This window comes from Vidua macroura, chromosome 2 (genome assembly GCF_024509145.1).
Source record: "Vidua macroura isolate BioBank_ID:100142 chromosome 2, ASM2450914v1, whole genome shotgun sequence".
Classification (NCBI taxonomy): Eukaryota; Metazoa; Chordata; class Aves; order Passeriformes; family Viduidae; genus Vidua; species Vidua macroura.
In genome coordinates this window covers 23,839,698-23,864,876 of record NC_071572.1, presented here as the reverse complement: position 1 = coordinate 23,864,876, position 25,179 = coordinate 23,839,698, and the positions used below count along the sequence as shown (strand labels likewise).

The 25,179-nt window shown below is 34.9% G+C and overlaps 1 protein-coding gene across 1 annotated transcript in view; it reads right to left on the bottom strand.

Annotated features, from left to right (window-relative positions):
- Positions 1–25,179, bottom strand: part of MYO16 (myosin XVI) — a 354,523-nt gene that overhangs the window by 149,379 nt on the left and 179,965 nt on the right. Inside the window, exons 9-14 of the mRNA XM_053971244.1 lie at positions 24,597–24,750; positions 17,862–18,012; positions 11,907–12,017; positions 9,052–9,117; positions 6,217–6,344; positions 1,779–1,884 (exon numbers count right to left, since the gene is read on the bottom strand). Coding sequence (XP_053827219.1) covers positions 1,779–1,884; positions 6,217–6,344; positions 9,052–9,117; positions 11,907–12,017; positions 17,862–18,012; positions 24,597–24,750 — 716 coding nt within the window. The remainder of the gene's footprint in view (positions 1–1,778; positions 1,885–6,216; positions 6,345–9,051; positions 9,118–11,906; positions 12,018–17,861; positions 18,013–24,596; positions 24,751–25,179) is intronic.

Here is a 25,179-nt window from a genome sequence, read left to right as displayed (position 1 = left end):
GAAAAATCTGTGAGGTTTGCTTGTGATAATTAAATGGGGGAAAAAAAAGAAGACCATTTTTCATCTTGGAATTTAAAACCATACTTGGCAGGTTTTTTTCCAAAATAGAAATTAAAGTAAGACAGCTCAAAACAAATATATTCCAAAAAAGCAATGTCAGAATAGTGGAAGTTTTAAGTGAAAGGTTCACATATGAGCTGTGCTCCTACCAGTAGTTTGGATAGGAGTGATTGGAGTCATATTCCTGGAGCTGGCATACTTGGTAAAAATATTAAAGTCTTTGGCAGCTTGTGAGGCTACAGTCAGTCAATACTAATACCACAACAAAGGAATTTACAAGTTTTATATAATGTCAGAAATGGCATAAATTATTGATTCCAAATAGAATTATTTCAGGATTATACTAGTGAAAAACTGAGCGAAAAATACAGTTTCAGACATTTTTATGGCATGTCTCACTAATGCATTTCCATGTTAGGCTTTCATGGTCACAGCCATTGTATTTAGCTTCTTTGTGTATAATTTGTTGCTTACACTCCTTACACTCTGACAGATTCCCTTCAGAACCTTCCTCTATGCATCCTTGAAGCTGATAGCAATGTGGTGCATATGCACTTGTTCAGACGTCACTCTTTTCATGAAGCTGGATGAACCAGCTGGGGAGGGAAGAGGTCTGTGGAGTGGCACAGAAGCTCTAAAAATTAAACCATTCACAATTATTAATTAAACCAGATGTCTGTGCAGTAGGTGGCAGCAGAAAACTAGTCAGCCAAGTTTTGGTTCCAGTTCCACTCCAGTAGTGATGTTTAGGATGCATTTGCTTTTAGACTAATTCAGCACTTGCTTTAACCTGTGCGACTTTATTAATTTAATGGTGCTATGCACAACTGCAGCAGGAATGAATCCAGACAGCTCTGTTCATTAAGGCACCTTAAAAAGCAACTAAATTGGAATTTCTACTCTATTTCCTATGGGTGAGATCTGATACATTTACCATCTAAACTCAAATATCCTATCTAAGCTACTTTTCAAGGATCTTTCTATAACCAAAATTTGATAATGCTCTTCCAACTCCATTAAGACCCATTGATAGCTGTCTGAGTTAATATCACAGGTGAGAAGTTTCATCAGGAAAGGTAATTTCTATAAAGAACTTGAATTGGCAATCCAGGGTTCAGCATAATTTAAAATGTCAGTGTGAACCTTTCTAGGGAATTAAATATGGGTACATGGAAACATATACCATATTTTGGAAATTAAATATGACTGAACAAAAATTCAGAACTCTTACTTGTTTCTTAAATATATTTAGCATGCAGATATTGAGCCATATGACTTCATTCAACCCTTGTAGTTTTCCTGCAAGTTTGCAGTTTGTCTTGCATACGATTACTTCAGATGTCTCAACACTTATACTGTCCAGCAAGTACCATACAGGCAAATTTATTTATTTATTTACTGAAGGCAATTAATTTTATGTTTAGAAAACAGTTCCTTATCACAGAAATTGTGATATATGCTGCAATACTGATTTTCAAAGTGACCAAAACATAGAAACAAAACTGTCTCCACTTTGGAGAGTCTTCTTATCAGATCAATGTGAGCTTAATCCCATTCCCATTCATGGAAAAAAACTTTCTTTGACTTCAAAGGTGAAAACAAGCCATTTATGAATCTCTACAGAGCTGACACCTTTTTCCATACATTTCAAATATCTCTGTCTATCCAAAAGGCCAAGGTGTTACTTCATTCCACACAGTGGTCGGAATGCTACTTACATGTTTTATCTTTGTATCAAAGGTATTTCTGCTGCAGCTGGCTCTGCAAGTGAGGTGTTTCACTATCTGTTTGCAGGCTTCAGTCTTCCCAGAACCACTTTCTCCACTGCAAGATGACAGGCAAGGAAGAGAGGGAGGAATTAGTGCTAGTTTCACAGTTGAAATATTATTTATATTTTCTGCTAGCTTTGTTTGAATGGATTGAAGGTACCTCCATCAAACCTTTATTTCAAATAACAGAAGATTTCTGGATGACAAATAAAGAAGAGAACATAGGAGATAGACTGACTGACTGTCTATGTACATGAAGGCTGTCAGAGCTGTCTAGATACATTGTCTTGTACCACAGGTCAAACCAATCAAATCTAATGCTTTCAAGTCTTTTTGAAGGTACTTATAGCACAGATTTTATGTTTTCCTTTATCTTTTGTCCAGCAAAGGAGCTCACTAATGCTGCCTGGTTTACTTTCAGACAGGGAAATTACTTTTGTGGTAATGATGGGAAATCAGAAGAAATGGAAAGTGAAGAATACAGTAGGAAGAATGGAAAGAAAATACAAAAGGAACAGGAAGGAAAATAAAAAGCTGATTGATTTTACAACCTGCCCAGTTTCTGCAATACACTCTGACTTTAGTGGTTCTATCTAGATCACTGTAATTTCTTGTTTGTGATATGGAATAAATATTCAAAAGAATGAGAATTTCTGACAGGGAAAGTGACCAAAGTAGATAAGGTAAAAGGCAATAGAATGATGAAGGTGGAAAGAAACAATAGAAAAGTGGTGGGATGGAGGAAGGAAGCAAAACCCCCGACAGGGAAGCCAAAGTGGGACTCTTAGTCAGGAACTGTAGTGAAAGGACAAGGAATAATGGTGCAAACTGAAAGAGGGGAAATTTTAGGTGAGATGTTAGGAAGAAACATGAAGTTTAGTTAGGGAGTCCATGAAGTTTTCTCACTCTTCCTCCTTTGTCTTTCCAGCTTTTCTTTATAACTAGCTGATGGAGGGCCTGTTTCCTACTATTGCTTTATAAATATTTTGTTAGTACAACTTTAATTAGAGCTCAAATCTTTCTATCTTCAAATACTATGAATAATTAAAAAAAATGGGTTCTGTTTTGAAATTTAAAAAAAAATTAAAATCTAAATTTGTTAGGAAAAAGACCAATTGAAAGTGTGAAAATACCAAAGTCATGTGAAGCAAAGAACATGAGCCATAATACACTCAGGGAAAATAAAGAATCTACAATTGTCAAATCCACAGCATTTGGATTATCATCTATTATCATATATATTGCATGAAGGGGGACTTGGAAATAGACAGAACCACCACATGGAAGCAGTTAATCAAGGAAGCCCAGGTAAAAGAGTCAGAAAACAGCCAACCCCGGGCAATTTTTAAGAAATACTTTCTGCAAGTACTGAGAAGTACTCACTTACCCCCAGTTTCTGCGTCTTAGGCAGGTTTGTCTATACTTTTATGATTTCAAAACAGTGGATCATAATTGGATCGTTACTGTTTGGTAAACAACAGTCCCATTATAAAGAAATTCTGTAAATCATCTATTTAGATGAATTCTATAATTCTATAAATCATCTATTCAAAATAAAAAACATGTAAGGAGCAATATAGCTGTCATTACAGATGTTGTAAATGACGGGGTTTTATTTTTTGTGCTTCATTTTCAATTCTGACCAAAGATACCTCACTCATATCATACTTAACAAAAAAACCTTACTCCTGCAGCACTTGAACTTTAATCAGAAGTGATGGAAAACTGCTGACAGGATGTGTTCGTATAAGATTTCTATCAGATTTAAGGGAAGACAGGTATGCTGTTCTGCATGAATTTTTGAAATAAATCTCTTATTGTACTGTAGGGAGCATTACTACTCCAAATTCCCATTAATATAGTAACATATATCCAGGGAAGAGTGACTAAGTTCGCACACTTTTGGGGGTCAGAATAATCTATTTCTTCTCCATTTTCAGAGTCGGTAAGTGAGACACTGAGTCTTGCTCCCAGTGATTGAGGTTTCTAGATTTGAAATAAATATAGCACAGATATAGCACAAGCAAAACTGTTAAATACAAAATAATGAGTTTTGCATTTACAGTAATGTTATCTGTAATTGATCAATATTTCATGTTAGTTGGAAATTATATTTCTAAAATTAAGCTGAATTGGACAGTGTATTTCTAAACAATGTTTCAATAAAAATATGTAACTGTACTGCAGCAGCCCACTGCATTTAAAATACATAGAATTATAGTTTCAAAAAATATTAAATTGAACAGAATGCTTTTGTTGATGCTAAACTGAGGAAATCCAAAGCTTTCAATGAATTCCACTGTAAAACACAGGACTTCTCTCCATTCCAGATTATTTGGCTTAAAAATGTGATTTATGTCACAACAGTATCATTGGATATTGACACCCCTCCCTGGCTGTTAACAAGATAGACCATTTCATTTTATGTATTCATTATGACTCTTTGACTCACAAATTAGCAATCAGCATGCCATAAATCTTTAGTTTGATTTACTAAGGATCCTTAGCTTTTAACAGGACTACATTTAGGCTCCCTAGACAGCTCTTTACTTATCTTGTCAGTGCTTAATGTATTTTCATATCCTGAAAAGCAGGAGTAAAATGCAGTCAGAAGGAAGCTAATAATGAAAAGTCCACCTACTGGCTATTTAAGAACATGACTAATAATATTATTTTAATCTGTAACTTCCAGTAGAAGTTTGTACAAAGACAGCTCTTGGTGTTTAACATACATGAATAAAGCTGGGTTGCTACAAACTGAAAAAAAACAGTGAGGAAATAGCCTCAAGCTGCACCAGGGGAGGTTTAAGTTGGTGCCCTAGAGTGACTTTATGATGCTCATATCCCCATTCATCTGTTTAGCCCAGAAATAAGTTTTACACCTTTAAGACTAGTTCCAAGAGCGAAGTGGGGGAGAGAAGAAGCGCAGAGTTTGTAATCAGGGACTGCGTTTGCTCCCCCGCATCCTTCTCCTAGACTGTGTTTTCTGCAGCACAGACAGATGGTGAGAGAGACTTCTCCTTGCTTTTAGTTAGTTTTAGCTAGCTGAGCCAGAGAAGTTCCCTGGACTGTTGTTTTTTCTTTTTCTTGGAACTGTTCAAACCAGCTCTAGACTGAACACCCAGAAGAGCACCAGCAGCTCGCACCTGTGGCCCACCAGGCCGGGCCAGGCCTGGGCCGTGGCTTTTCCAGCGCTGGAGGGGCTGATAGGAGACTGAGTTTGTCATCTCTTCATATTGGCAAGAGATTTTATTGCTTAATATTATTCATATTTTGTGCTAGTGAATGCTTTGCCTGTTGAACAATTTAACAAAAATAAACAATTTTTTTCCACTTTTCGCCAAAGAAATCGTTTCCCAATTTACTTTCTAGAAGAACCCTTTTACCCAAAACCAGGACAGTTGGACATCAGGTCTTTGCAGGAAGGGTGATTAGACACTGGAATGGGCTACTCAGGGAGGTGGGAGAGTCACCATCCCTGGAGGTGTTCAAGAAATGACTGGACATGGCACTCAGTGCCATGGTCTAGTTGACAAGTTCGTGTTCAGTCAAAGGTTGGACTTAATGATCTCAAAGGTCTTTTACAATCTCATTGAGTCTCTAATCCCATGGAGGATATTAAGATTAAAGATTCACAAGATATGAAAATAAGTAGAGGGTGAAAAGATAGAAAAGTGATGAGACTGAGCAACACATTTCTTTGACTGACTACATCAAATTCACCAGATTCACTGTTTTCAAAGAGTTTGAGAAAAGAAGGATTAATAGATTTGGGGATTAAAACGTTCCAGGTGAATGCCAAATTTCACAATTATAAAACCAGCATATTTGGATGAAACTTTTTTCACACATTACTAATACAATTACTCACAATCTTGAAGTTATTTAACATTGAATCAATACTGTGAGTCAGGGTCAAAGGTTAAAATCCATTTTAAAATCCATTTTGAGCTTGGAGAGCTAAAGAACAAACTTATGGCCACAAAAACGTGAGGCAGAGTGCAAGCTCCAATACAGGCACATCACCACAGAGGCTTATAATTTAGTCAAGGATTTATCATTTTTCTTGTCAATAGATTCTACTTCTAATCCTGATTCATGTAATATTAGCAAACATACACAGCGGTTTTGAATTCTTTACCATTGACTCTTGTTCCTAATTAGATGCAGCTACATGGAGTGGCAATTGCCCAAGAGAATTTATGAACTTGAGATGCAATTAAACCTTTTTCATTTCTATTTTGCTTTAACATATGATACAGAGATCAGTACACAGAAAAAAATCAGTTAGAGAAAAAATAAAATGGAAATCTCAACTGCTGAGGCCCAAGGGAAACTGCTGAAAGGCAGGAGGTACAAATTAATTAATAGAAAGATAAATTTTCACCTGAGGATAAAGCACTGGGGACGCTGCTCCTGGAATAGCATGTGGTAAGCTCTTTCAGCACAGGAAAATATATGTGGGGGAAGTGAGGAGCACAGTTTTCCAGAGTTACTTAAATAAAGCTGGGTGACCTGAAAAATTGTAGAAAGTTAAAATTATAAACACATTTAGTAACAGTTATGTTTCACCTCCTTAATCTTGGGTCTTTTGTAAAGCTTTCTAAGCATTATGAACAGAATATTTCTATGTATAGAAGTGATACCTTTACAACAGCTATGAAGATCTTATTACATAAAATAGAGCTTTAAACACAGAAGGTCTAATTAAGATACAAAATGAAACATAACTAGAGGACTTAACAGTACTGGTTTGTGCATTAAGTAAAACAAAACCTAGTAAGCTACTTTTTAATACCTTACATTTTTAGTTTTTCAGTGTCTTGACTTGAAAATTTACAAAATGAAATATGAACATCCCATGAAAAGTTAAAATAGAAATCAAAGGAATAATTTATAAACTAATCCATTCATTACATGACAGAGCAGTCTCCTACAAATACTCTCTCTGCAATATAGAATAACTCCTGACACACATAGTTGGCAACACACACTACCCTTAAAGCCTGAGTAAATCAAATTTTTTTTTTTTTTTTTTTTTTTTTTTTTTTTCCCTGAGAGTATCTTGATGTATCACCTCTTTCTGTCCCAAGACTGACTTATTTATTTAGATATCAAACTATTCAGTCCTGGGGTATCTACAACAGTGAAGTTGAATGAATCCTCCATGATATATTCTCAGTCAGGCCTTAAGGGCTACCGGAAAAAAAGAAGACTAAATCTACATCAATTGTCCAGGAATCATTTCAGAATTTCACAAAGTACAAAGAAAAACCTTCATAAAAGTATGCTTAATTCAAAATCTTGCAAGTTTACATATTTTCCTAATATGAACTTCAAGAATGTATTTGTCCTAATCAGGAAGAAGTAAATTCTGGAGGAATGTAATGTAGAAGTGCATTTTAGTGCACTTCTACAGTCACTAAAATATCTTCAAAGTTGTACTTGCATGCTCCTTGTATAATGCTATTATAATGTGTAGTGTAGTTGTACAGTGTATTTCCATGTAAAAATGCAATAACATTATCATCTAGCAATTGCATGGAATTTCATAAGAGGCAAAGTACATCAGTGTCCATTAATGTGTGATTCTTTGTCATCTCAGAGTGAATAATTTCTTATAAAATATTTATTTTAGCAGTATTCTATTGGAACAAAGTGTGGGCTATCAGTGCACAAAACAAAATTGTTTGTCAAGAAGTTATATACAATATTTTTTTAAAAAGGAAACATAAAATGTCACTGTTATTAAAAGATTTATATGATAATATTTTTGTTGCTTCATCCTTGTTTTAAAAATAGTATCATGCTCAATACATGTTTGCATTCCTTTTCTTTTTGACAGGTAACAAACGACATACCTCAAACAAAAAGGCTAACTAATGAGCCACACCATATAGCATGTCAGCATTTAGTGAGGAATTGACATCTTCACTTTTTATTACTTTAATACATAGACCATCTAACACTTAGAGACTTTAATACAATATCAGCTAAGCTGCTGCAGTATACTGGAGCATTTCAAAAACAAAGTGGTTTTACAACCATGGTTTCTTGATCATCTGGGAAATACCTGCATAATACACAATAGTGTGTAGATTACCAAGATGGAGTGAAAGCAATTATTATCCAAGGTGACCCAAACAATTACAGGACAAAAAGTGTCTCTTGATGAACTTAATTAAATAGATCTATCACAGAGAAGTAAAGATGCAACAAACATTCGGGAAGCATTTTAATATATAAACTCTTCCTCTTCTCAGTTCTCTCACAAAATCATGTATCTAATATAAAATACACAGTGACAGGAAAAAATACCATCATCTAAAACTTTGGGGATGATGGATGATTTCCATTTCTGAAATAAATTCAGACTCTGTACTTTGAATCTGCTGCTTCTACCACGAACATCACAGCGTTTCTTTCTCTTAGATTTACTACTGTTACACACCAAGCCACGTGATACAGCACAATTACAATTGGCTTACCAAATTTTTAACCTTTTATAATTCTTGTAAGTTAAACAGACATATTTGGACATTCCCTGTCAGGGAGGCTGAGCTCTGTGATCTCCGTGCATTAATGAGAAGATAAGAGGGGAGGATAAATTAAGTTATACTAACACTGTATCTCTAAAATGTCTGGGTGAAGTTGAAGGAGAGATCAAAACACTTGAATGCTTTCATATGGCTCGATCCCCCTTGCCGAAATGCTGCCTGTGCCTGGCACAAGCCCCTTCCCTGTGCCCAACCCAGGGCAGAGCTCAGCTGGTGCTGAGTGCATTGCTCTCTGCAGTGTCCCAGATGAGGAGCCTGGTGTGGAGCACAGACAGACATTTTGAGCCTCTGTGCACCATCCAAGAATATTATCTCCTTAATCATGCTTTGGGCAAGGGGGTGTGAACTCAAACAACCACTGTATGAAATATGCATCTATTTCTATAAGCTTGACTGCAGCAGAAAACACCAACGTCACCAGGAACTATTTTTAAACAACCAAAAGAACTCCTGATCATTCAAAGTGCTATCAAAATGGCTGTCTTACCAATAAGACATGATAAAAATAGTTGTACCTTGGAAAAAATTTTTAAGGTTTTGCTAAAGTACTAAAACTGAGATGCTCTCCACATAAAATGAGCATATACATTAATTAATTTTAGGGGTTTGACTGTCAAATGAATTGTGAAAAAATATTCGCAAACTTTTAAAAAGAGAATGCTTACCATGGTAGAATAAATAGGAAGTTCTTTAAATGGGTTAACAAGCAACAGTATATTACCAATGTAGGTCTGAAAAAAAGAAGACATAATTACTTTTTTAAGTAATAAATTAAAAATTTAAGGAGGCTTTCTTCCAAAAAGAATTCTCAGCAAAGCCTCTTAAATCTAGCTAACAACATGCTAAACATAATTCATGAGTTCTGAGCTTTTAACTCCACGGTTTGAATTTGAGATCTAAATTTACATTTTGAACAGAATTAATTAGTATTTTTGTAATAAAACTGAATTCTTCAAAACTGAAAATTATTCAGAGAAAAATTGCACTACATATATTATTGGTAGATTATTTGAAAGTTAATTTGTAACTTACCACTTGCTAAACTAAAAAAAAAGTCACAGAATCACAGAAGCTGCTGAGTTGGAAGGGACCACAAGGAACATTAAGTCTAACTCCCAGCACACCTACCACATAAAAAAGCTCCTCAAGAGATTTTTTATGGAATAGGTGACATAATTTAGAAATGCTATACTGGTTATCCAGAGCCAATACAGTAAAATATGTTGCTTGTGGGGTAAGATTGAACAATTGATACATATACAAGTGTTTATGCAAGTGTATGTGTATAGGAACATATGAGCATGCATCTAGAAAAACTATCCTGACCATATCAGAATGAGTAAATCATTTAATGATTGCAGGTTTGCAAGATTTTACTATTTCATATTTAGGTCTATTGATGGATGAGAGGCTGGACATGAACCAGCACTGTGCTCTTGCAGCCCATAAAGCCAATTGTGGCCTGGGCTGCACCACAAGCAGCATGGGGAGCAGGGTGAGGGAGGGGATTCTGCCCCTCTGCTCTGCTCTGGTGAGAGCCCACCTGGAGCACTGCATCCAGCTCTGGGGTCCTAGCACAGGAAGGACATGGACCTGTTAGGACAAAATGAGGGCCATAAAGATGATCAAAGTCCTGGAGCACCTCTGCTGTGAAGATAGGCTGAGGAAGTTGAGACAGTTTAGGCTGGAGAAGACTCCAGGGAGAACTTAGAGCAACCTTCCAATACCTAAAGGAGGCTACAAGAAAGATAGGGAGGGACTCTTTATCAGGGATTGTAGTGACAGGATGAGGAGGAATGGTTTTAAGCTGAAAGGAAAAATATTTAGAATAGCTACTAGGAGAAAAATGTTTACTGTGACAGTGGTGAGGCACTAGAAGAGGTTGCCCAGAGGATTCCTCATGCCTGGAAATGTGTAAGGACAGGCTGGATGGGGCCCTGAGTTCAACATCTTCTACTGGAAGATGCCTCTGGCCATTACTGGAAGGTTGGAATCAGATGATCTTAAAGGTCCTTTCCAACTCAAACCATTCTACAATGTGCATTTAAGTGCAAGATTGTTGGCCACTCTTGCTGCTATACTTTTCACTCCACATAAATAGCTGCTGCTATTAGAATACAAAAATTGCCAGACTTCTGTCTCTGAAGAGGTCAGACAGTAAAGCATCATGTGAACAGTTCTAGTTGTGTTGTCTTTTTCAAGATTAAGCATTTTGATCTGGGGAGGTGGGAAATATAGTCTTTCATAGTAAATGTACTGATTTTCTTCTAAAATGCATCAATTTATTTCCCTTCTCTCACCCACCTTGACTTCACTGTTGGGTTTTCCAGCAGAATGAAACTTTATAAAGCTTCAAAAAGAACATGAAGCCGGAAGTGTTTAGTGCTAATGAGAACTTTGGCTTGAAATTGGAGCCCAAGGAATTTTCCTTCTAAGTCTAAGAACCAAGTCAAGATGAAAGCATCTCCAGCACTGATGCTGACACTCTACCAAAGCACAGTGGCTGCTGTTGAGCAGAATACTAGTGATCACTGCCTAAAAATTCTATTAAGCTAAGAGAATTCCAGAGTAGAAGATTCTTTCAGATGAAATCTTCAGTATCTTAAAATAAAAGACTTCCTCTGTGAATCTTCATTAATTCAGTTTAAGTTATCTGGTATCTTATTTGAAAGTGAGATAAAGAAAAACAAATACTCATATAATGAGTATTTTTTAGCATTTGATCCATGATTCCAAACCCCAGATTTTTTTTTTACCATTGAATGTCATAACACCTAAAATTGCAATTCCCATAATTTCAAATGGATTCACAGCAACATAACAGTTCCCCATATTCCTTTAGTCAAAATAGTGTAATCAACTTACATATTTTAAAATAATATGCATATTTCACATTTACACTCCACTCAGCTGTTTAGTAAGTTAGTAATAAGTTATGGGCAAGATATGGACAGGGATACAAAAATTTCTTTTGGTATCTAGATGATTAACCCTACTATATGATTATTTCTCTGATGCTGGAAGAAATAAATAATTAAAACTCCCATGTAGAATTCTAAGCTTTTTAAATCTAAATTTATTTTACATTTCCAGTAATTATGCTCTGTTAAATTAACATAGCAGTGAAAATGGAAGTATCTTTTGGTGGTTTGAGAAGGAAGATTACAAATCATGGTGGTACACCCCTGCCCCAAACACACTGTGATCTAAGTGACCTTAAAACACTCATTTGTGACAAGTATGTTCATCAATGTTTACCAGCTTACTTCCTCCATGAAATAAACACACATAAATTGCATTCAAACCTGTCTGAAGTGATATTTTATTTTTTCTTTCTCCTTTTTCCTACACAAACTCGAGGAACTGCAGGGCTTACACACACACATGCCCTCATCTATTTAAAACTAGTCATGAGTTCGAGGCAGGTTACTGTCTAGTAGTTATGATAGTAATCCTATTTTTCATATTCTCATTTGGTCTTTTCTGAAAGCTTACTGTTGATAGGTGAATAGCAACTCACATATATCTGATTATTGTTGAAACGCTTCTGAATCTCATAAAGCAGGCTGCTGTCTGTTAGCTCACTCAGAGAAGCCAGGTCATCATTTGGAGCTGGAGGCATTAGCTTGATCTAGAAAACACAGATTAGAGAAATAAAGCAACTTCACAATGAATCATTCTTTATCATAATATTCTAACTTACAGTATAAACCAAGACCACTAGAATTTATGGGAAAAAAATGCATTAGGAAATTGGAAAGTTGTGACTCCTGATAAATCCACATCATTAATTGTAATCAAGGGAAGCATATAAAAATTATTGTCAACATTATGGTGTATAACTGCATGAGTCTGATGGGCTCTTAAGAAGATACCAGAGTGCCATTTGCAGTCCTTAAACCCATAAAGATTCTTGGATCAAATGCAATTTTCCTGCTCTCTTCATTAAATGTTTATAGAAGAAGAAATGAAGAAATTAGTTACTGGACTTGTAAAGTATTTCTTGCAGGATTTAACGAAGCTCTCAGACCACTCTTTATCATATGGAATTTGAAATTGTACTTGAATTTTTCTTGCAGAATAGAAGTAAATTAGTAAGAAATTGAAAATGTGCTGTTATGGAAACCAGAAGATAATCAGAATAGTCCACTGTAGTCTAAACTGGTGAGTAAAATTGTTTAACACTTTTGAGATTAGGGTGAATAATATAAACTCTGCAAGGGTAAGTAAAAACCTAATGAAACAAAAAAGATCTAAAAGACTGAGATAGGAGACAGAAGAAGAAAGAATCAGTGATAATGGAAATTTGATTAAAAACAAGATAAACACTGACACATTAAGCAGTGTGCTTATAAATAGTGGTCTACGCTTAAAATGTAGTTTGATTCATTTTTTTATGTCAGCAAAATACCCAGAAACAGAAAATTCTCACATGAACAGCAATAGAATTAAACATTTTGTTCAGAATTTACTATAATAACTCAGGGTCTATTTTAAGAATGGCCAATCAAGATGAAATTTCTTTCTCCTATTGTTCTTCTTAAAATGAAGACTCAAGAGAAAAGCAGACACTGCCCTTTTTGGTGAACACTTCAGCACCTTCAGCTTTTGCCAGTGACAGGAGATCAGAATCAGAAGCAGACTGGGAGATACTGGAGGGAACATGGAGCATGCTTCTGTCATGGGGAAGAGCCCAAAGACTATGGATACTTGTATTTAGTACTGGAGATCTGACACAGAATTTCTAAGCTGCAGCTCAATTGCCATGGGTTCAAAGTCAAGTTCAGAAAACCTGATACTCAGATTTCACTACCTACGCCTTACAGGTGTAAGGCATTGATTGTCTACCTATTGGAGAGGTTTGTTCCTCACCCCATTAAAGTGAAGATTCCTCTGTCACACAGAAGATGGCATTTCTTGCTCTTTTTGTTTTTAATCATGGCAGTTGGATGTACAGCTGACTCAAAAACAACAATTCCACTTGGCAGGCAAAACAAAAAATTAAATTACATTTTGGCATTTGTCTTTGATGATGTACATTGGAATAGAAAAAAAAAATAACCAAAGAATTCCATGATATTTTTAAGTGTCTTGTAGACAGAGAGTAGAGAGACAAGTCTGTGGTGTCCTTTCCTTAGCAGTGTGCTCACCTGGCATGAAGGAATAAAACAGGAATCGGCCTTCACTGTGTGCTATCAAAACTCAGAATATCTGTGCCATAGAATGAGCTTCTTTTAATCTATCTAAGACTAAACCTCTGCTAGGTATCTGTAAATAAAAGCAAGGTTTGGATAAAAGTACTGCCCTGGGATTCTCCATATTTTCTGAACTTTTAACACACTTCTTTATACATTCCTGCTTCCTATCTGCTAGCATGCATGCAAATGAAACCTGGATATCATTCAGGTCACATGAAAATAATAATTTTCCATAGGTCATTTGGACATGGCCCCATCTCTGGAGGGAGAAAAATTTTGCCTTACAGATGTCTATGGACTCATCCCACACAGCCCTAGACCAGCAAGCAGGCATTGGCTTGCATTTATTTCATAATCTAGGCATGACCAAAAATGCTCATTCTGTAGGTATGGTTAGAAATGTGAAGTGCTTAGTAAAACTCCAAGTAAGGAAATAAAAATATTTTCAACTTTTTTCTACAAAGTTTAAGATTTGAAGTTTCAGCATTTTCTACCTGACTCATTGCATCAAATTCCATAGTTCAAGAAGTAAATAGCCACATAGAAATAAGATACTCTAAATCCCTTAAACTCACAACTGATTTGACTTAATAACATTATGTACCTTATTAATATCTTATTTATGAGCACTTTAAACTTCCATTCTCATCCACTTTTCTGAGTATACAGTGTTTTTTAGCTCAATGCATCCATCTGCTTATCATTAATTGCATCATGTATATATTATGAGACATAAAAACAAAAATAGCCATACATACAGCATATGTTCCAATATAACTATGTCTCTGGGAGTGATTAGTTTTTAGATTTGTGCAATGCTTACAATGAAGATTTCTATTTACTCTATTCAATTGCATATATTTAACAACATTCAGAATCTGCTCATATAATAGTCTTTAGCAATATATAGTTTCATAGTTATATATATTATTAGTTATATATAGTTATATATATATATATATTATTTAGTTTTTTACATACTTGTGTCACTGAAATATATATACATTCCAGCTCTTATGTGTAATATTATGTTATGCACAGCTGAGCCTTATTTGTGTCATAACTGATACTGGAACTATCAAAAGGGCATCAGAGGATACTCTATCACACAGTTCATGTGGCCAACAATACATAAACAAGAACTATAAGAAAATTTTCTTTTTTAAAAAAATATTCAATTAAGAGAAAAAATATTTAATTTGTATTTATTTGCAGCATGAAGCATGTAATTCAATTTCAAGCCATTAATTTGAATCTGCTATCAAAAAATATCCTTTCCAGATGAGAGGAAGATAAATTGAGAATATAATAAAATTCTGAAAATTATTCATGCTCCTTTCTTTGTTTGGCAGCACAGATCTTGACATTACTGATGATCAAAGAACACCTTTTACCTAGGAAAAAAGCAAAAGCTAATACAAGCCAAGAAAGGTCCAAAATGCTTTATTGAAGTAGCCACTTCATCCCCATCTCCTATACTTCAATTAATAAAAATCTACATGGGAAATAATATTTTCTTAAGTCTCTTTTTCAGCATTTTTGCAATTATATAAACCTGAAGCAATATATAAATTTGAACAGTTATTTCTTTCCAAACTAGAAAATTACAGGCTTTTTCTATTAAAAATGCATGTCTGAAATGTGCTAGGATGAATTTTTTTTTTGATCCCCCAATAAAGGCCTAATCTGCATGCCATATTGCCTAAGAATGTGTGGAATTTCTGACATAAAGCATACAAAATATCATCCTGATATATTTCAATAATATACGAACATAAAATCCACATAATGACTCCACATAACCTATTGAAAAATTAAACAGAACATGATTACTTTGAATGTAGTTTGAATGCAACTAGTAAGAATAAAAGACAACTCATTAGAAACTCAGTAGAATTAAGATACCCAAAAGGCAGGAATAGCGGGAAGGGGTTGTTCAAATATTTCCTTTTATATCAGCTCTAAATAAATAATCTATAATAAATAATCTAACTATAATAAGTAATAAATATTATAATAATAATTTATTATAAAATTTAATAAATAATCTAACTTCCCAAATTGTGAAATTAAAAGATCATAATAAAGTGTTAAATGGATAGATTTAATCTTTAGAAATGAAAGTCTAAATATTATTAAGATAAATACAGATATGATACACATTTACCTACAGTTCTTAATGCATGGCAAGTAGTAAAGAATACAATCCCTCTACTTCTAGGATCACAATTGCATCAAAAGAAAAAAATATTACATATTTTAATTTGACAAAATCTAGAGACTCTTTACTTTCCTAAAATTTAACTGTTTCCTGAAGTAATTAAAGTAGTTTACTCTCCTTCATGAGAGCAAAAGCTCATTAAGCCCTTGCCAACTGAAAAGTTGTATTAATTCTTTTCTAATGCAAGCAGTCATTTAAAAACCCACTAAAGATAGCACCATTTCTAACCTATCCCATGTTATTGATAATTTCTCAGACAGGACTCTTCCTATCCTTCCATGCTAAGGAGCATCACTCCAAATTCAACAACTACAGATATTTTCTAGTTTTCCCTGTTCCTAAAAAAACATAGGATACAGACTCCTGGCTAGTTTAGAGCAGAATTTCAGACTGTTTCCTGCAGAAATTTCTCAAATGAAAGAGCTAAAAGAGATTCGTCTTTAAGTCTGCTCTCTTGTCTTTGAATTGTAACTATTGTGGGAAGTTCCACTGTAGTAAACAGTGAAACAACAGGAGTGCTTTTGTAAATCTGCCCTGGGTCACTGAAGAGACTCAAGGTCATGGTGGACAATGAAATTATCAGCATAAAGACTTCTGTTTGTTCATTTTCATCTGGAAGATTGAAATTAATCTGTTAATTTGATCAGTTTGTGTGTATGTCTTAGTGCACAAACTATAAAGCAAAGGTTTAGCTTATAGATAATGAAAACCTGAATAATTTTGGCTAGGCTTACATCAAAATTATTCAGGCAGAAAGTATCAGTGTTCTTGTACACACTTCTGTTGAATATCTAGAAGCAAGCAATACTCTTGGCAAGACTGTAAGCTAAACACTCCCCTCTCTTTTCCTACAATTACAGGAGGATTCCTCCTTAAAGAGTTGCAAGCATTCACTTTTCTGACCAGCAGTGCTTATTTCCATCAAATCACATCAGTCAGCAACATCAGAAACTGCATGACATGAAAACAAAATGTAAGCCAAGTGCAAAACATGTTGTGGTATCCGCTGACTGGATAGGGAATTGAGCACTCCACAGGATTCCAAAGCTGAAGTTCTTTCACAGATTGACTCATATCATTTACATATGGATGCACTGATTGATCTCATGTGATCAAGCCATTCCTCTGAAACACATCCAAATAAAAAACAGAGGAGCATGCCTTCTTCTGCCAAGCTAGAGATGCAGTTTCTTTGAACCAAACTTGGCTTAAATCAAACCAATATCTTGCTCCTTTGTTATGCTTCAAATTCACAGTAAATTATTTTTAATGGAAATGCTCCCCTCTCCCCTCCCTTGATCCTAAAGTAGCTTTTTCTTAAATGGCTAAATATTTCTGGAATATGTGTTTCCCAAATGCATGCAACAGAAAATAAACCCCTTTGTATCACAAAAAAATCGAAACAAAACAAAAACCAAACCAAACACAAAGAACAACCTAAAAAAAATTAAGTCCTAAACATTCAAACCTGGGATGTGCTAGATTTATAAGCAATAGATAATTGTCTCATTTTGCATTCTTCCTATATACTGAATGAGATTTTCCTCCTGTAGAGAAAACTGTGAAGTGTATCCAAATAATCAGTACTGATACTCTAATGCATTACCACAAGAAAGGGAATTAACACTGCAGCTGTAAATCTGGCAATTCCTAGCTTTGAATTACAGTTGTTTACTTCTCAACTTGATATTCCTTAGACATTCTTTCTGTTTTTTCAGTCTCCTAGGCTGTGTTTCTTTTGTAACTCGAAGTTTGAGACAAGCACACACTCTGGGCAGCACCAACAGTGGTCCCTCCCCTGTTGTCATCCATGAATAGAATTTGAGGGGCTCCAAGCCCTCCCCACAGCCCCTGACAGTAGCTGGCAGGAAGCAGCTGTTCAATTTGCACAGGAAACAGACAGACTGCAGGGAGTGATCAAGGTGACAAGGTTCCACAGTGCAAATGATAGCGCTGTATGGTGAGGGGAAAAAATGCTATGGTCTTCAGCTTCATTAAGGTTACAATTTCCAGACCTAAGCACTAATGAAAATTTCAAGACTCTGAATTCTGTTACCTGCTCAAGTTTGGTTGTGGTGTTCACAGTGATATTTTCAGATGCACTGTCTTGAGATTGCTGCTTACATAAGCCTTTAGCTGCATCTTTGAACATGGTATCTTTCTCCAGCAAACTGTCTTGCTTGGCAATCGGCAAAGCCAGGGGATTGCTACAAAGAGAATCAATAAAGCAATTAGACTCCTACTGAAGATGACAGGCAATCAAATGTGGATGGCACAAGCACAGAACTGAGATACAACTCAGGGCTGAAACACAAGCTCCTGGTCCAAGTACTGAAAAGAAATTGATGAGAAGCAAACTGTTCACATATGCTGGTCTGTTCCCAAAGACACAGAACAACATACTTTGATTTAAAATTCACCTTTATGCAAGTCTTTTCTGAAGCAGAATTGAGCAAGACAAAGAGAATATGCATGAATCTGCTGGTGACAGCACTAGGTTGGCAAATCAATAACCAGTTTTGCAACTGAATTTAAAAAGCAAAGTTAAACTACACAACACTATTTTGAAAAATAGTACGTTTAAACGTAACAAGACATATATTGCCATTGCAGTTATTAAAATGAAATTCTATCACTTTTTATCTTACTTTTAATCCAGCAATATGCAAGATAAATTTTATGACCAGAAGCATCTCTGAAATTGTGCTAAGGTAAAAATAACCAAGCAAACAAGTAAGCAAATAGCAGGCTTCTGAAATTACTCAAGCAGCGTTTAGTACTCTTCATCCACATAAAAGTTTAAACTATTCTTATACAAATGGACTTGTTTTCCCTACTGGCGGTTCAGACAATATGAAAAACGTGTGAAAAACGGCAATGCCAAAATCTTGGATCATTTTTCAGAGTTGTACATCCAAGGAATTAGCAAGGAATCAGCTGTAGGAGTTGAGAATACAAATATATTAAAAAATAATAGCCTGGATTCTGACAGTGCAAATGAGGCAATCTCATGGAGTGTACATCAGCTCCTTGCCAAAATGCATACATAATTTCTTTGAAAGCAAATGTGAACTCAATAGACTCAATATGGGAATGTCGAAATAGTGTGTTCCACTATGGAAAAAAGCCCAAACTTAGTTAAAATAAATCTCATATTTACTCTAAGTTACTTGAGTTTAATCATGATTATAAAAAAAAAAAAAAAACAAACATTATACTGTTAACTCAAATGAATACTCATAGCTAACACTGAGAGCAATGTGGGGCAAGAGCTGCTCTTGGAAACAGAACTGAAATACACACATAATTTTAGAAATAAAGTATAAAACACCTTCTAGACAGAATTAATTGAAAAACAAGACAAACTAGTTTCCCACTGTATAAAAGATAGACAAACAAAACTTTTCATAAAACTGTAAGTCTGCAAATATTGAAAGAATTAGTTTAAATTTATAATGAAATACAAATGTTTTTTGCCTCAATATGTTTTGCTTCAGATATTTAAATGTAAAATATCTAGAGGAATATAGATGAAAATAAAAATTTCTATTTACTGCTTAGATTTACTACAGATAATTGTGTGACAAACTTATCAAATGTCACATGGACAAAAGATGTACCCTCATTTTTTTCAGTATGAACTGCAGAGCAGAACTTGGCAATTAGAATAAGACATGTTAGTGATTAGACTGTAGAAGAAATTAAACACCTGTGACACAAACATAAATGACAAATATTAATTCACATTTTACCCAGACTCAGAATTGAGCAAAACATAATTAAATATGAAGATTTCTTTCTAAGTAGCCCTTTGCTACTATGCAAAACTGTGCACATTTCTCTAATTACAGACAAAGAAAGATTTTAAGAAAGTGTAAGCAAAATTCAATGTGATGTTTCTTTTAAATTGTGAAGATCTAGTGTTTTTTTGCTGTGAAGTTGAACCTTACCCATTCAGTCTTGCCCTTTTGTGGTAACTACACAACACACATTAGAAACACTTCTTAAAATTCAGCTATAAACTCCTCACAACGAAATAAACCTCTCAGGTGTCACAAAAGGAGAAGTAGGTTGTAAACCACTGCAAAGTGTGGGGAAAAATGAGGGCCTACTGTTTTGACAGATGCATTTTGAACTTAAGAGGATAATAATAACCTAATTTGAAAGGCACCTTTCATGTACTGATATACACAAGAATAGCCTTTAAATTACACATATTTATGTGATATTAATATAATTCATGTGATGGAAAGGATGACAAATAATTCATATTAAAACAAAAATTACTCCAACAATTCATTCTAACTCAGGTTCAAGAAGATAGTATGAAAAATAAACTGAAATAAAATGTTTCCAGAAAATACTGGCTCTTTAGAGAAGTATTTCTACTAGTCACAAGATTAAGTCAAGCAATGCCTCTGAAAGCTCAACTATAGAACAGTGCAAGGGAAGATTTTATGTTAATGTAGGCAAGTAGATTAGCATGAACTGTCTTCTTTTATGAAAATTAATGGATAATTAATGGATAATTAATAAATAATTAACCACAAAGGAAGACTTATGCCAAAATAATGTTGCACAGTAGACAAGAAGAAGTGTTATCTAGGGTAATATTTGAATGTGGTAGGACTTTCTATCTGCCTATCTGACTAGAAAAAATACTGGATGTTATATGGAAGAAATTTTAATTTTTATGCAAAGAAGCCTTCATGTATGGAATTAATTTGAAATAGTGTGCATTTTTATTGGACCTTTTTTAGATAAAGTGAGGTTTTCTGTAAATTGCCATCCTCTACCATGTCATTTTAAAAGGAAAAAAAAGGAAATAATATGAAACATAAGAGCTGACAATGAAATAACTGGAAGTTTTATCATCAATACTGGAAGCTCTTGGGCACTTTCTAAGTTGATAAGAGAATTATATCAAGGCAAAATCTGCAGTAATATTTTCATGGGCCCTTCGAGCTTATGGCTTTTGTTGGAGGAAATTCCTGTAATCCTTCACAGGCAATTCTGAGATGCTTCAAACAATTTCTAAGCCAGCTGACACAGGTAAAGTGCATAATCTTTGAAATTTCAGTCTAAAAAACTTCTTAAAGTTACATAAAAGAAACTTCAGAATAGATTAAACATTAGAAGAGTGTTTGAAAACGCTAGAATAATTAAAAGGCACTCTACATAAATGGTTACATAGAAAATAAGAATTGAAACGTAAGAAAAATTGAATCTCTTTTCTGTTTTGCTGTCTTGAACACATCTATTTTAATTTTATTTCACATTCTTGTTCTGACTTTGAAACACATCATTACTATAATTAATATTTACTTAAATATGCATCAGAAAATGTACAATGTGATTAAGTTAACATTACTTTGAGAATAAGTTCTTAATCTTTTATTATTTATCACTGCTTAGATGACTGCACTATCTGTGCTCTACAGGCAGATGTACTGGAGTAGAAGTACAGTGATCATTGTGACCACAGCATGAGCCTAAAGCCACTTTTAAACAGATATGGCCAATGTAATGTTCTGAACTGTAAACTACGTCAATTAATGTATTCTCAGCTGGTATTTTTGCCAGTGGAGTAATAAATTTTCTTTTGAATGTATCGTTAGAATTAAGACTGGCAAAACTTTCCAGCATAGAGCTTAGGTTTGCTGCAATGGTCAACCTTCAAATAACTCCATGACATTACTAAAATTCTGTCCTTCAGCTAATTTACTTGGTCAATTATAGCCAAGGAACTGTGCTGGAGCAGGTATGGCCTCAAAGGTGCTGCAGCTTGTGAAGGGCCTGTGTAAAGCACAAGAAAATAGCAAGACAAGAGGAGTAACAAAGAGGAATAACAGCAACCCCGCCCTGTGCTACCCACACCTCACTGATGAGATTGAGTGCGATGCAGAAAGCCAGGTTTGCTTTCAAATATACTGACTACTAAATTTTGTTTCCTCTCCTACTTTTCAATTAATCTCTTCACAGTGTTCTTCCAGAAATCAATGCTGTAATTTAAATTTCAACCAGCAAAACTAGATTTGCTGACAAAACACATCTATTTATAACTGTTTGTTCATCATCTTTGAGTCTGCTTTTGAATAGTTTTCTTCTGAGAAATGGCCACAAAGCAATATGGCCACCACAAAGAGTTACTACGAACTATTGTAAAGACTACAAAAAGATTAAGAACTTTCCACCTCAGATTACTTTCTTACATCTAGAGAGTTGATGAAGAATGGATGCAATATATATAATAAAGCAAAGGTACATGTGGATCATTGTGGCAAGCACATTTCTCTCTCTCTCAGGATTTTTCATAGAGGTGCACAGAGAGAAAGAAAGAGAAAACAGTTTCTATTTCTGCTCCTTGTTTTTCCTATGTGGAATGTGTTTGGAGAATTGTTTACCTGGGGTGATTGCTTGACTGGATTCTGGTGAGGATTGTTTGAGCCTGATGGCCAATAAAATTCACCTGTGTCTGGACTCTTCGTGAACAGGGTCACAAGTTGTTAGTTAGATATGGTAGTTAGAAAAGTAGGTATGTAGTTTTAGTATCTTCCTTTATATAGTATATTAATGTATTATAGCATAGTTATAATAAAGAAATCATTCAGCCTTCTGAACTGGAGTTGGACATCGTCATTTCTTCCCACTGGGTTCGCCTGCATTTTACAATAGATCATTATTGACTACTCCTCTTCAGCACTAAAAAATTGGTTTGGTACACAAAAATAGCACAGATATTTATCTTCAAACTAACATAGTATACATCTCTCTACAGATTCTTAACAGAGCATAAAGGATGAAACTCTTTGTTTTCAACATTAGCCATTGGAAAAACAAAAATGTTGAAACCAGGCATCTAGGCTGCCTCTCTGCCAGGAAGCATGGAGCCACTCTGGAGGATAATTCACTATATCCTAAGAATACGTCTACTATCATTTGGAATAATACCTCTCTGCAAAGGTTTTGGGTTTCACAATTATAAGCATGATACTGTAAAGCTGAGATAACTAACTTTGAGATGACACCTGATTTTCAGCCACTTTAAGGTTAGAGGATTTATAAGTAACATGGAACTCTGTGTGGTATGGTTCACCAACAGTTTTCCATATTCACTAGTGATAGCTGAGACATGCATGAGCAAAATACATCAATAATTTAGCCTTCCAAGAATGCTCCCATCTCCGAATAGCTGGCTGGCCAGCTGATACTTCACTGCACTGACAGCAGAACTGATAGATAGGTACTGCAGAGCTCTGGCTGAGGAAGTCTCTAAACCTAAGAGACTCTCAAATTCTCAAGAACACGCCAAAGTGGCATTACTTCAAGCTTACTGTATCCTAATAATGGCCCCCTGGCTATGTGCAAAGGATCACTGCCAAAGTCTGTGCACAGAGCTGAACAGGGCTTTGGCTTCGCCTCATGCTATATTCTCATGCAAGCACCGCTAACTAGACGCAGTCCCACACTGGGATACATTGGCAATAGCAGCTAAACTTATCCAATTCCACACATATATCAATTTTCTATGTTTTTCTCTTCAGTGGGCTTTGCTTTTTCAAAACTTCCAGTGAAGGCTTTTACACATGGCGGGTTGCGTTATTGTCATATAAAGAGTCACTATATGGAAAACTCTCAAAAAATAGCTACCTAATCTATGTATTACAGGAAGGAAAGAGTAGAGAAAAAATATTTTCAAACCACTTAAAATATGTGCAGGTCACGTCTTCCAGAGGTTAATGAGTGTTAGCATTAAAACCAGTATGCAGTACAATATGTGCACCGCAGTACAAACTTCTGGAATATAAAATACATGGAAATGCATCATCTAGATACAAGAATGATGACTAAGTTCTCAAAGTCTCTAAAACCTCTATGATTAACTTTTGCTAGGCATCATTACATAAGTACATGTGCGACCTACCATCTAGTATTGCAACATATCAATAATTAAAAATAAAAGTTTTAGCTACATTTCAGAATCCAAAGGCTTAGTTTCATGCCTCAAAATTAAAATTTTCCATTTAAAAGACAGTTGAAGGCCACATAAATTTGAGGAGTATGATCTCTTTTCACATACGCATAGGAATCTTTTTTTAAGGTTGAGAAGAAAATACAAAAGTATCAACATTTACAATTGAAGACAAAAATTGACTCTTCAATACTGAGTTTTAAGTCCTCACTGCTAAATGCTACTTGATTCCACTTGAATTTTAAGCAGTAAAAATCTAAATATAAATTTGTAAATATAATTTTGACCAGTATAATTTGATCTGCAATCACATGTCTGATTTTTCTCTTGTCAGGATTTGTCCTTGATTGTCTCATAGGCAATAATAGTTTTACTTACACTATACCCACCTACAAAAGGATGTTCAAGTCTACAGTATTAACCTCTAATAATTCTGCTAAGGCAAGCCCAAGTAATTTCTGCTGGCAATTGTAATAATATATTTTATTATTCATAATCTATAATTATAAAACTAAGATTGACAAAAAGACATGAGAGATAAAAATGCAAAAGATTATTCAAAAGATTTCAAAAAGGAAAGTTACTTGATCCATCAAATCACACAGAATCACAAAATGGCTGGGGGTGGAAGTGACTTCCTAGAGGGCACCTGGTCCATTCATCCTGCTCAGACAGGGACGTGTAAAGGCAGTTACCCAGGACCATATCCAGGTGGGATTTAAATATCTCCAAGTAGACACAGCTAGGATTCACTGATTGACAGATATGGTTCAAAGGATAATTTGGCTGCAGGGAATTGTTCCATAAGCACTTACTTACAGTTTATTAGAAATTGTGGGCAAATCATGGATGATCTCTTCATATGGCTCTTCTTGAGATAAAGTAGAAACAGCTAAAGGGTCTTTCTTTTTTTCTTCCCAAACAATTTCAGCCTTCAGAAGCATTTCCTCAATAAAATCAGAAGCTGCAACATCTAAGACATTGGAACACCAAGGTATGAGACAAGAAAATGGTGCAGAAAAGCTCCTTTGAATTAAAATCTCTAGATCAGATTAAGACTAAACATGTGGCTAGACAACACAAAAGGAATTGCTCAGATATCAAACATAAAATAATACTTGAAATTACTAGGAAAACAAAGGCAAAGTAAATTCAGTACAAACTTAAGTTGTCATATGCAAAACCTCAAAACTATTCTTTCTGTGTAGCAAACCAAAATATTCAATAATTTACAGGACTTCAGGAAAAACCATGCAACCCTTTTCAACACTTTATTTCTGTGAAAACATGCACCTAAAACCTTTTAAAATGTTTTACATTTCTACAAACTAAATTTATATGTTTTATACATACAGAAGTGCTGAAAACAATTCTGTTTGCAGACCAGAAAGACAGTTAACTG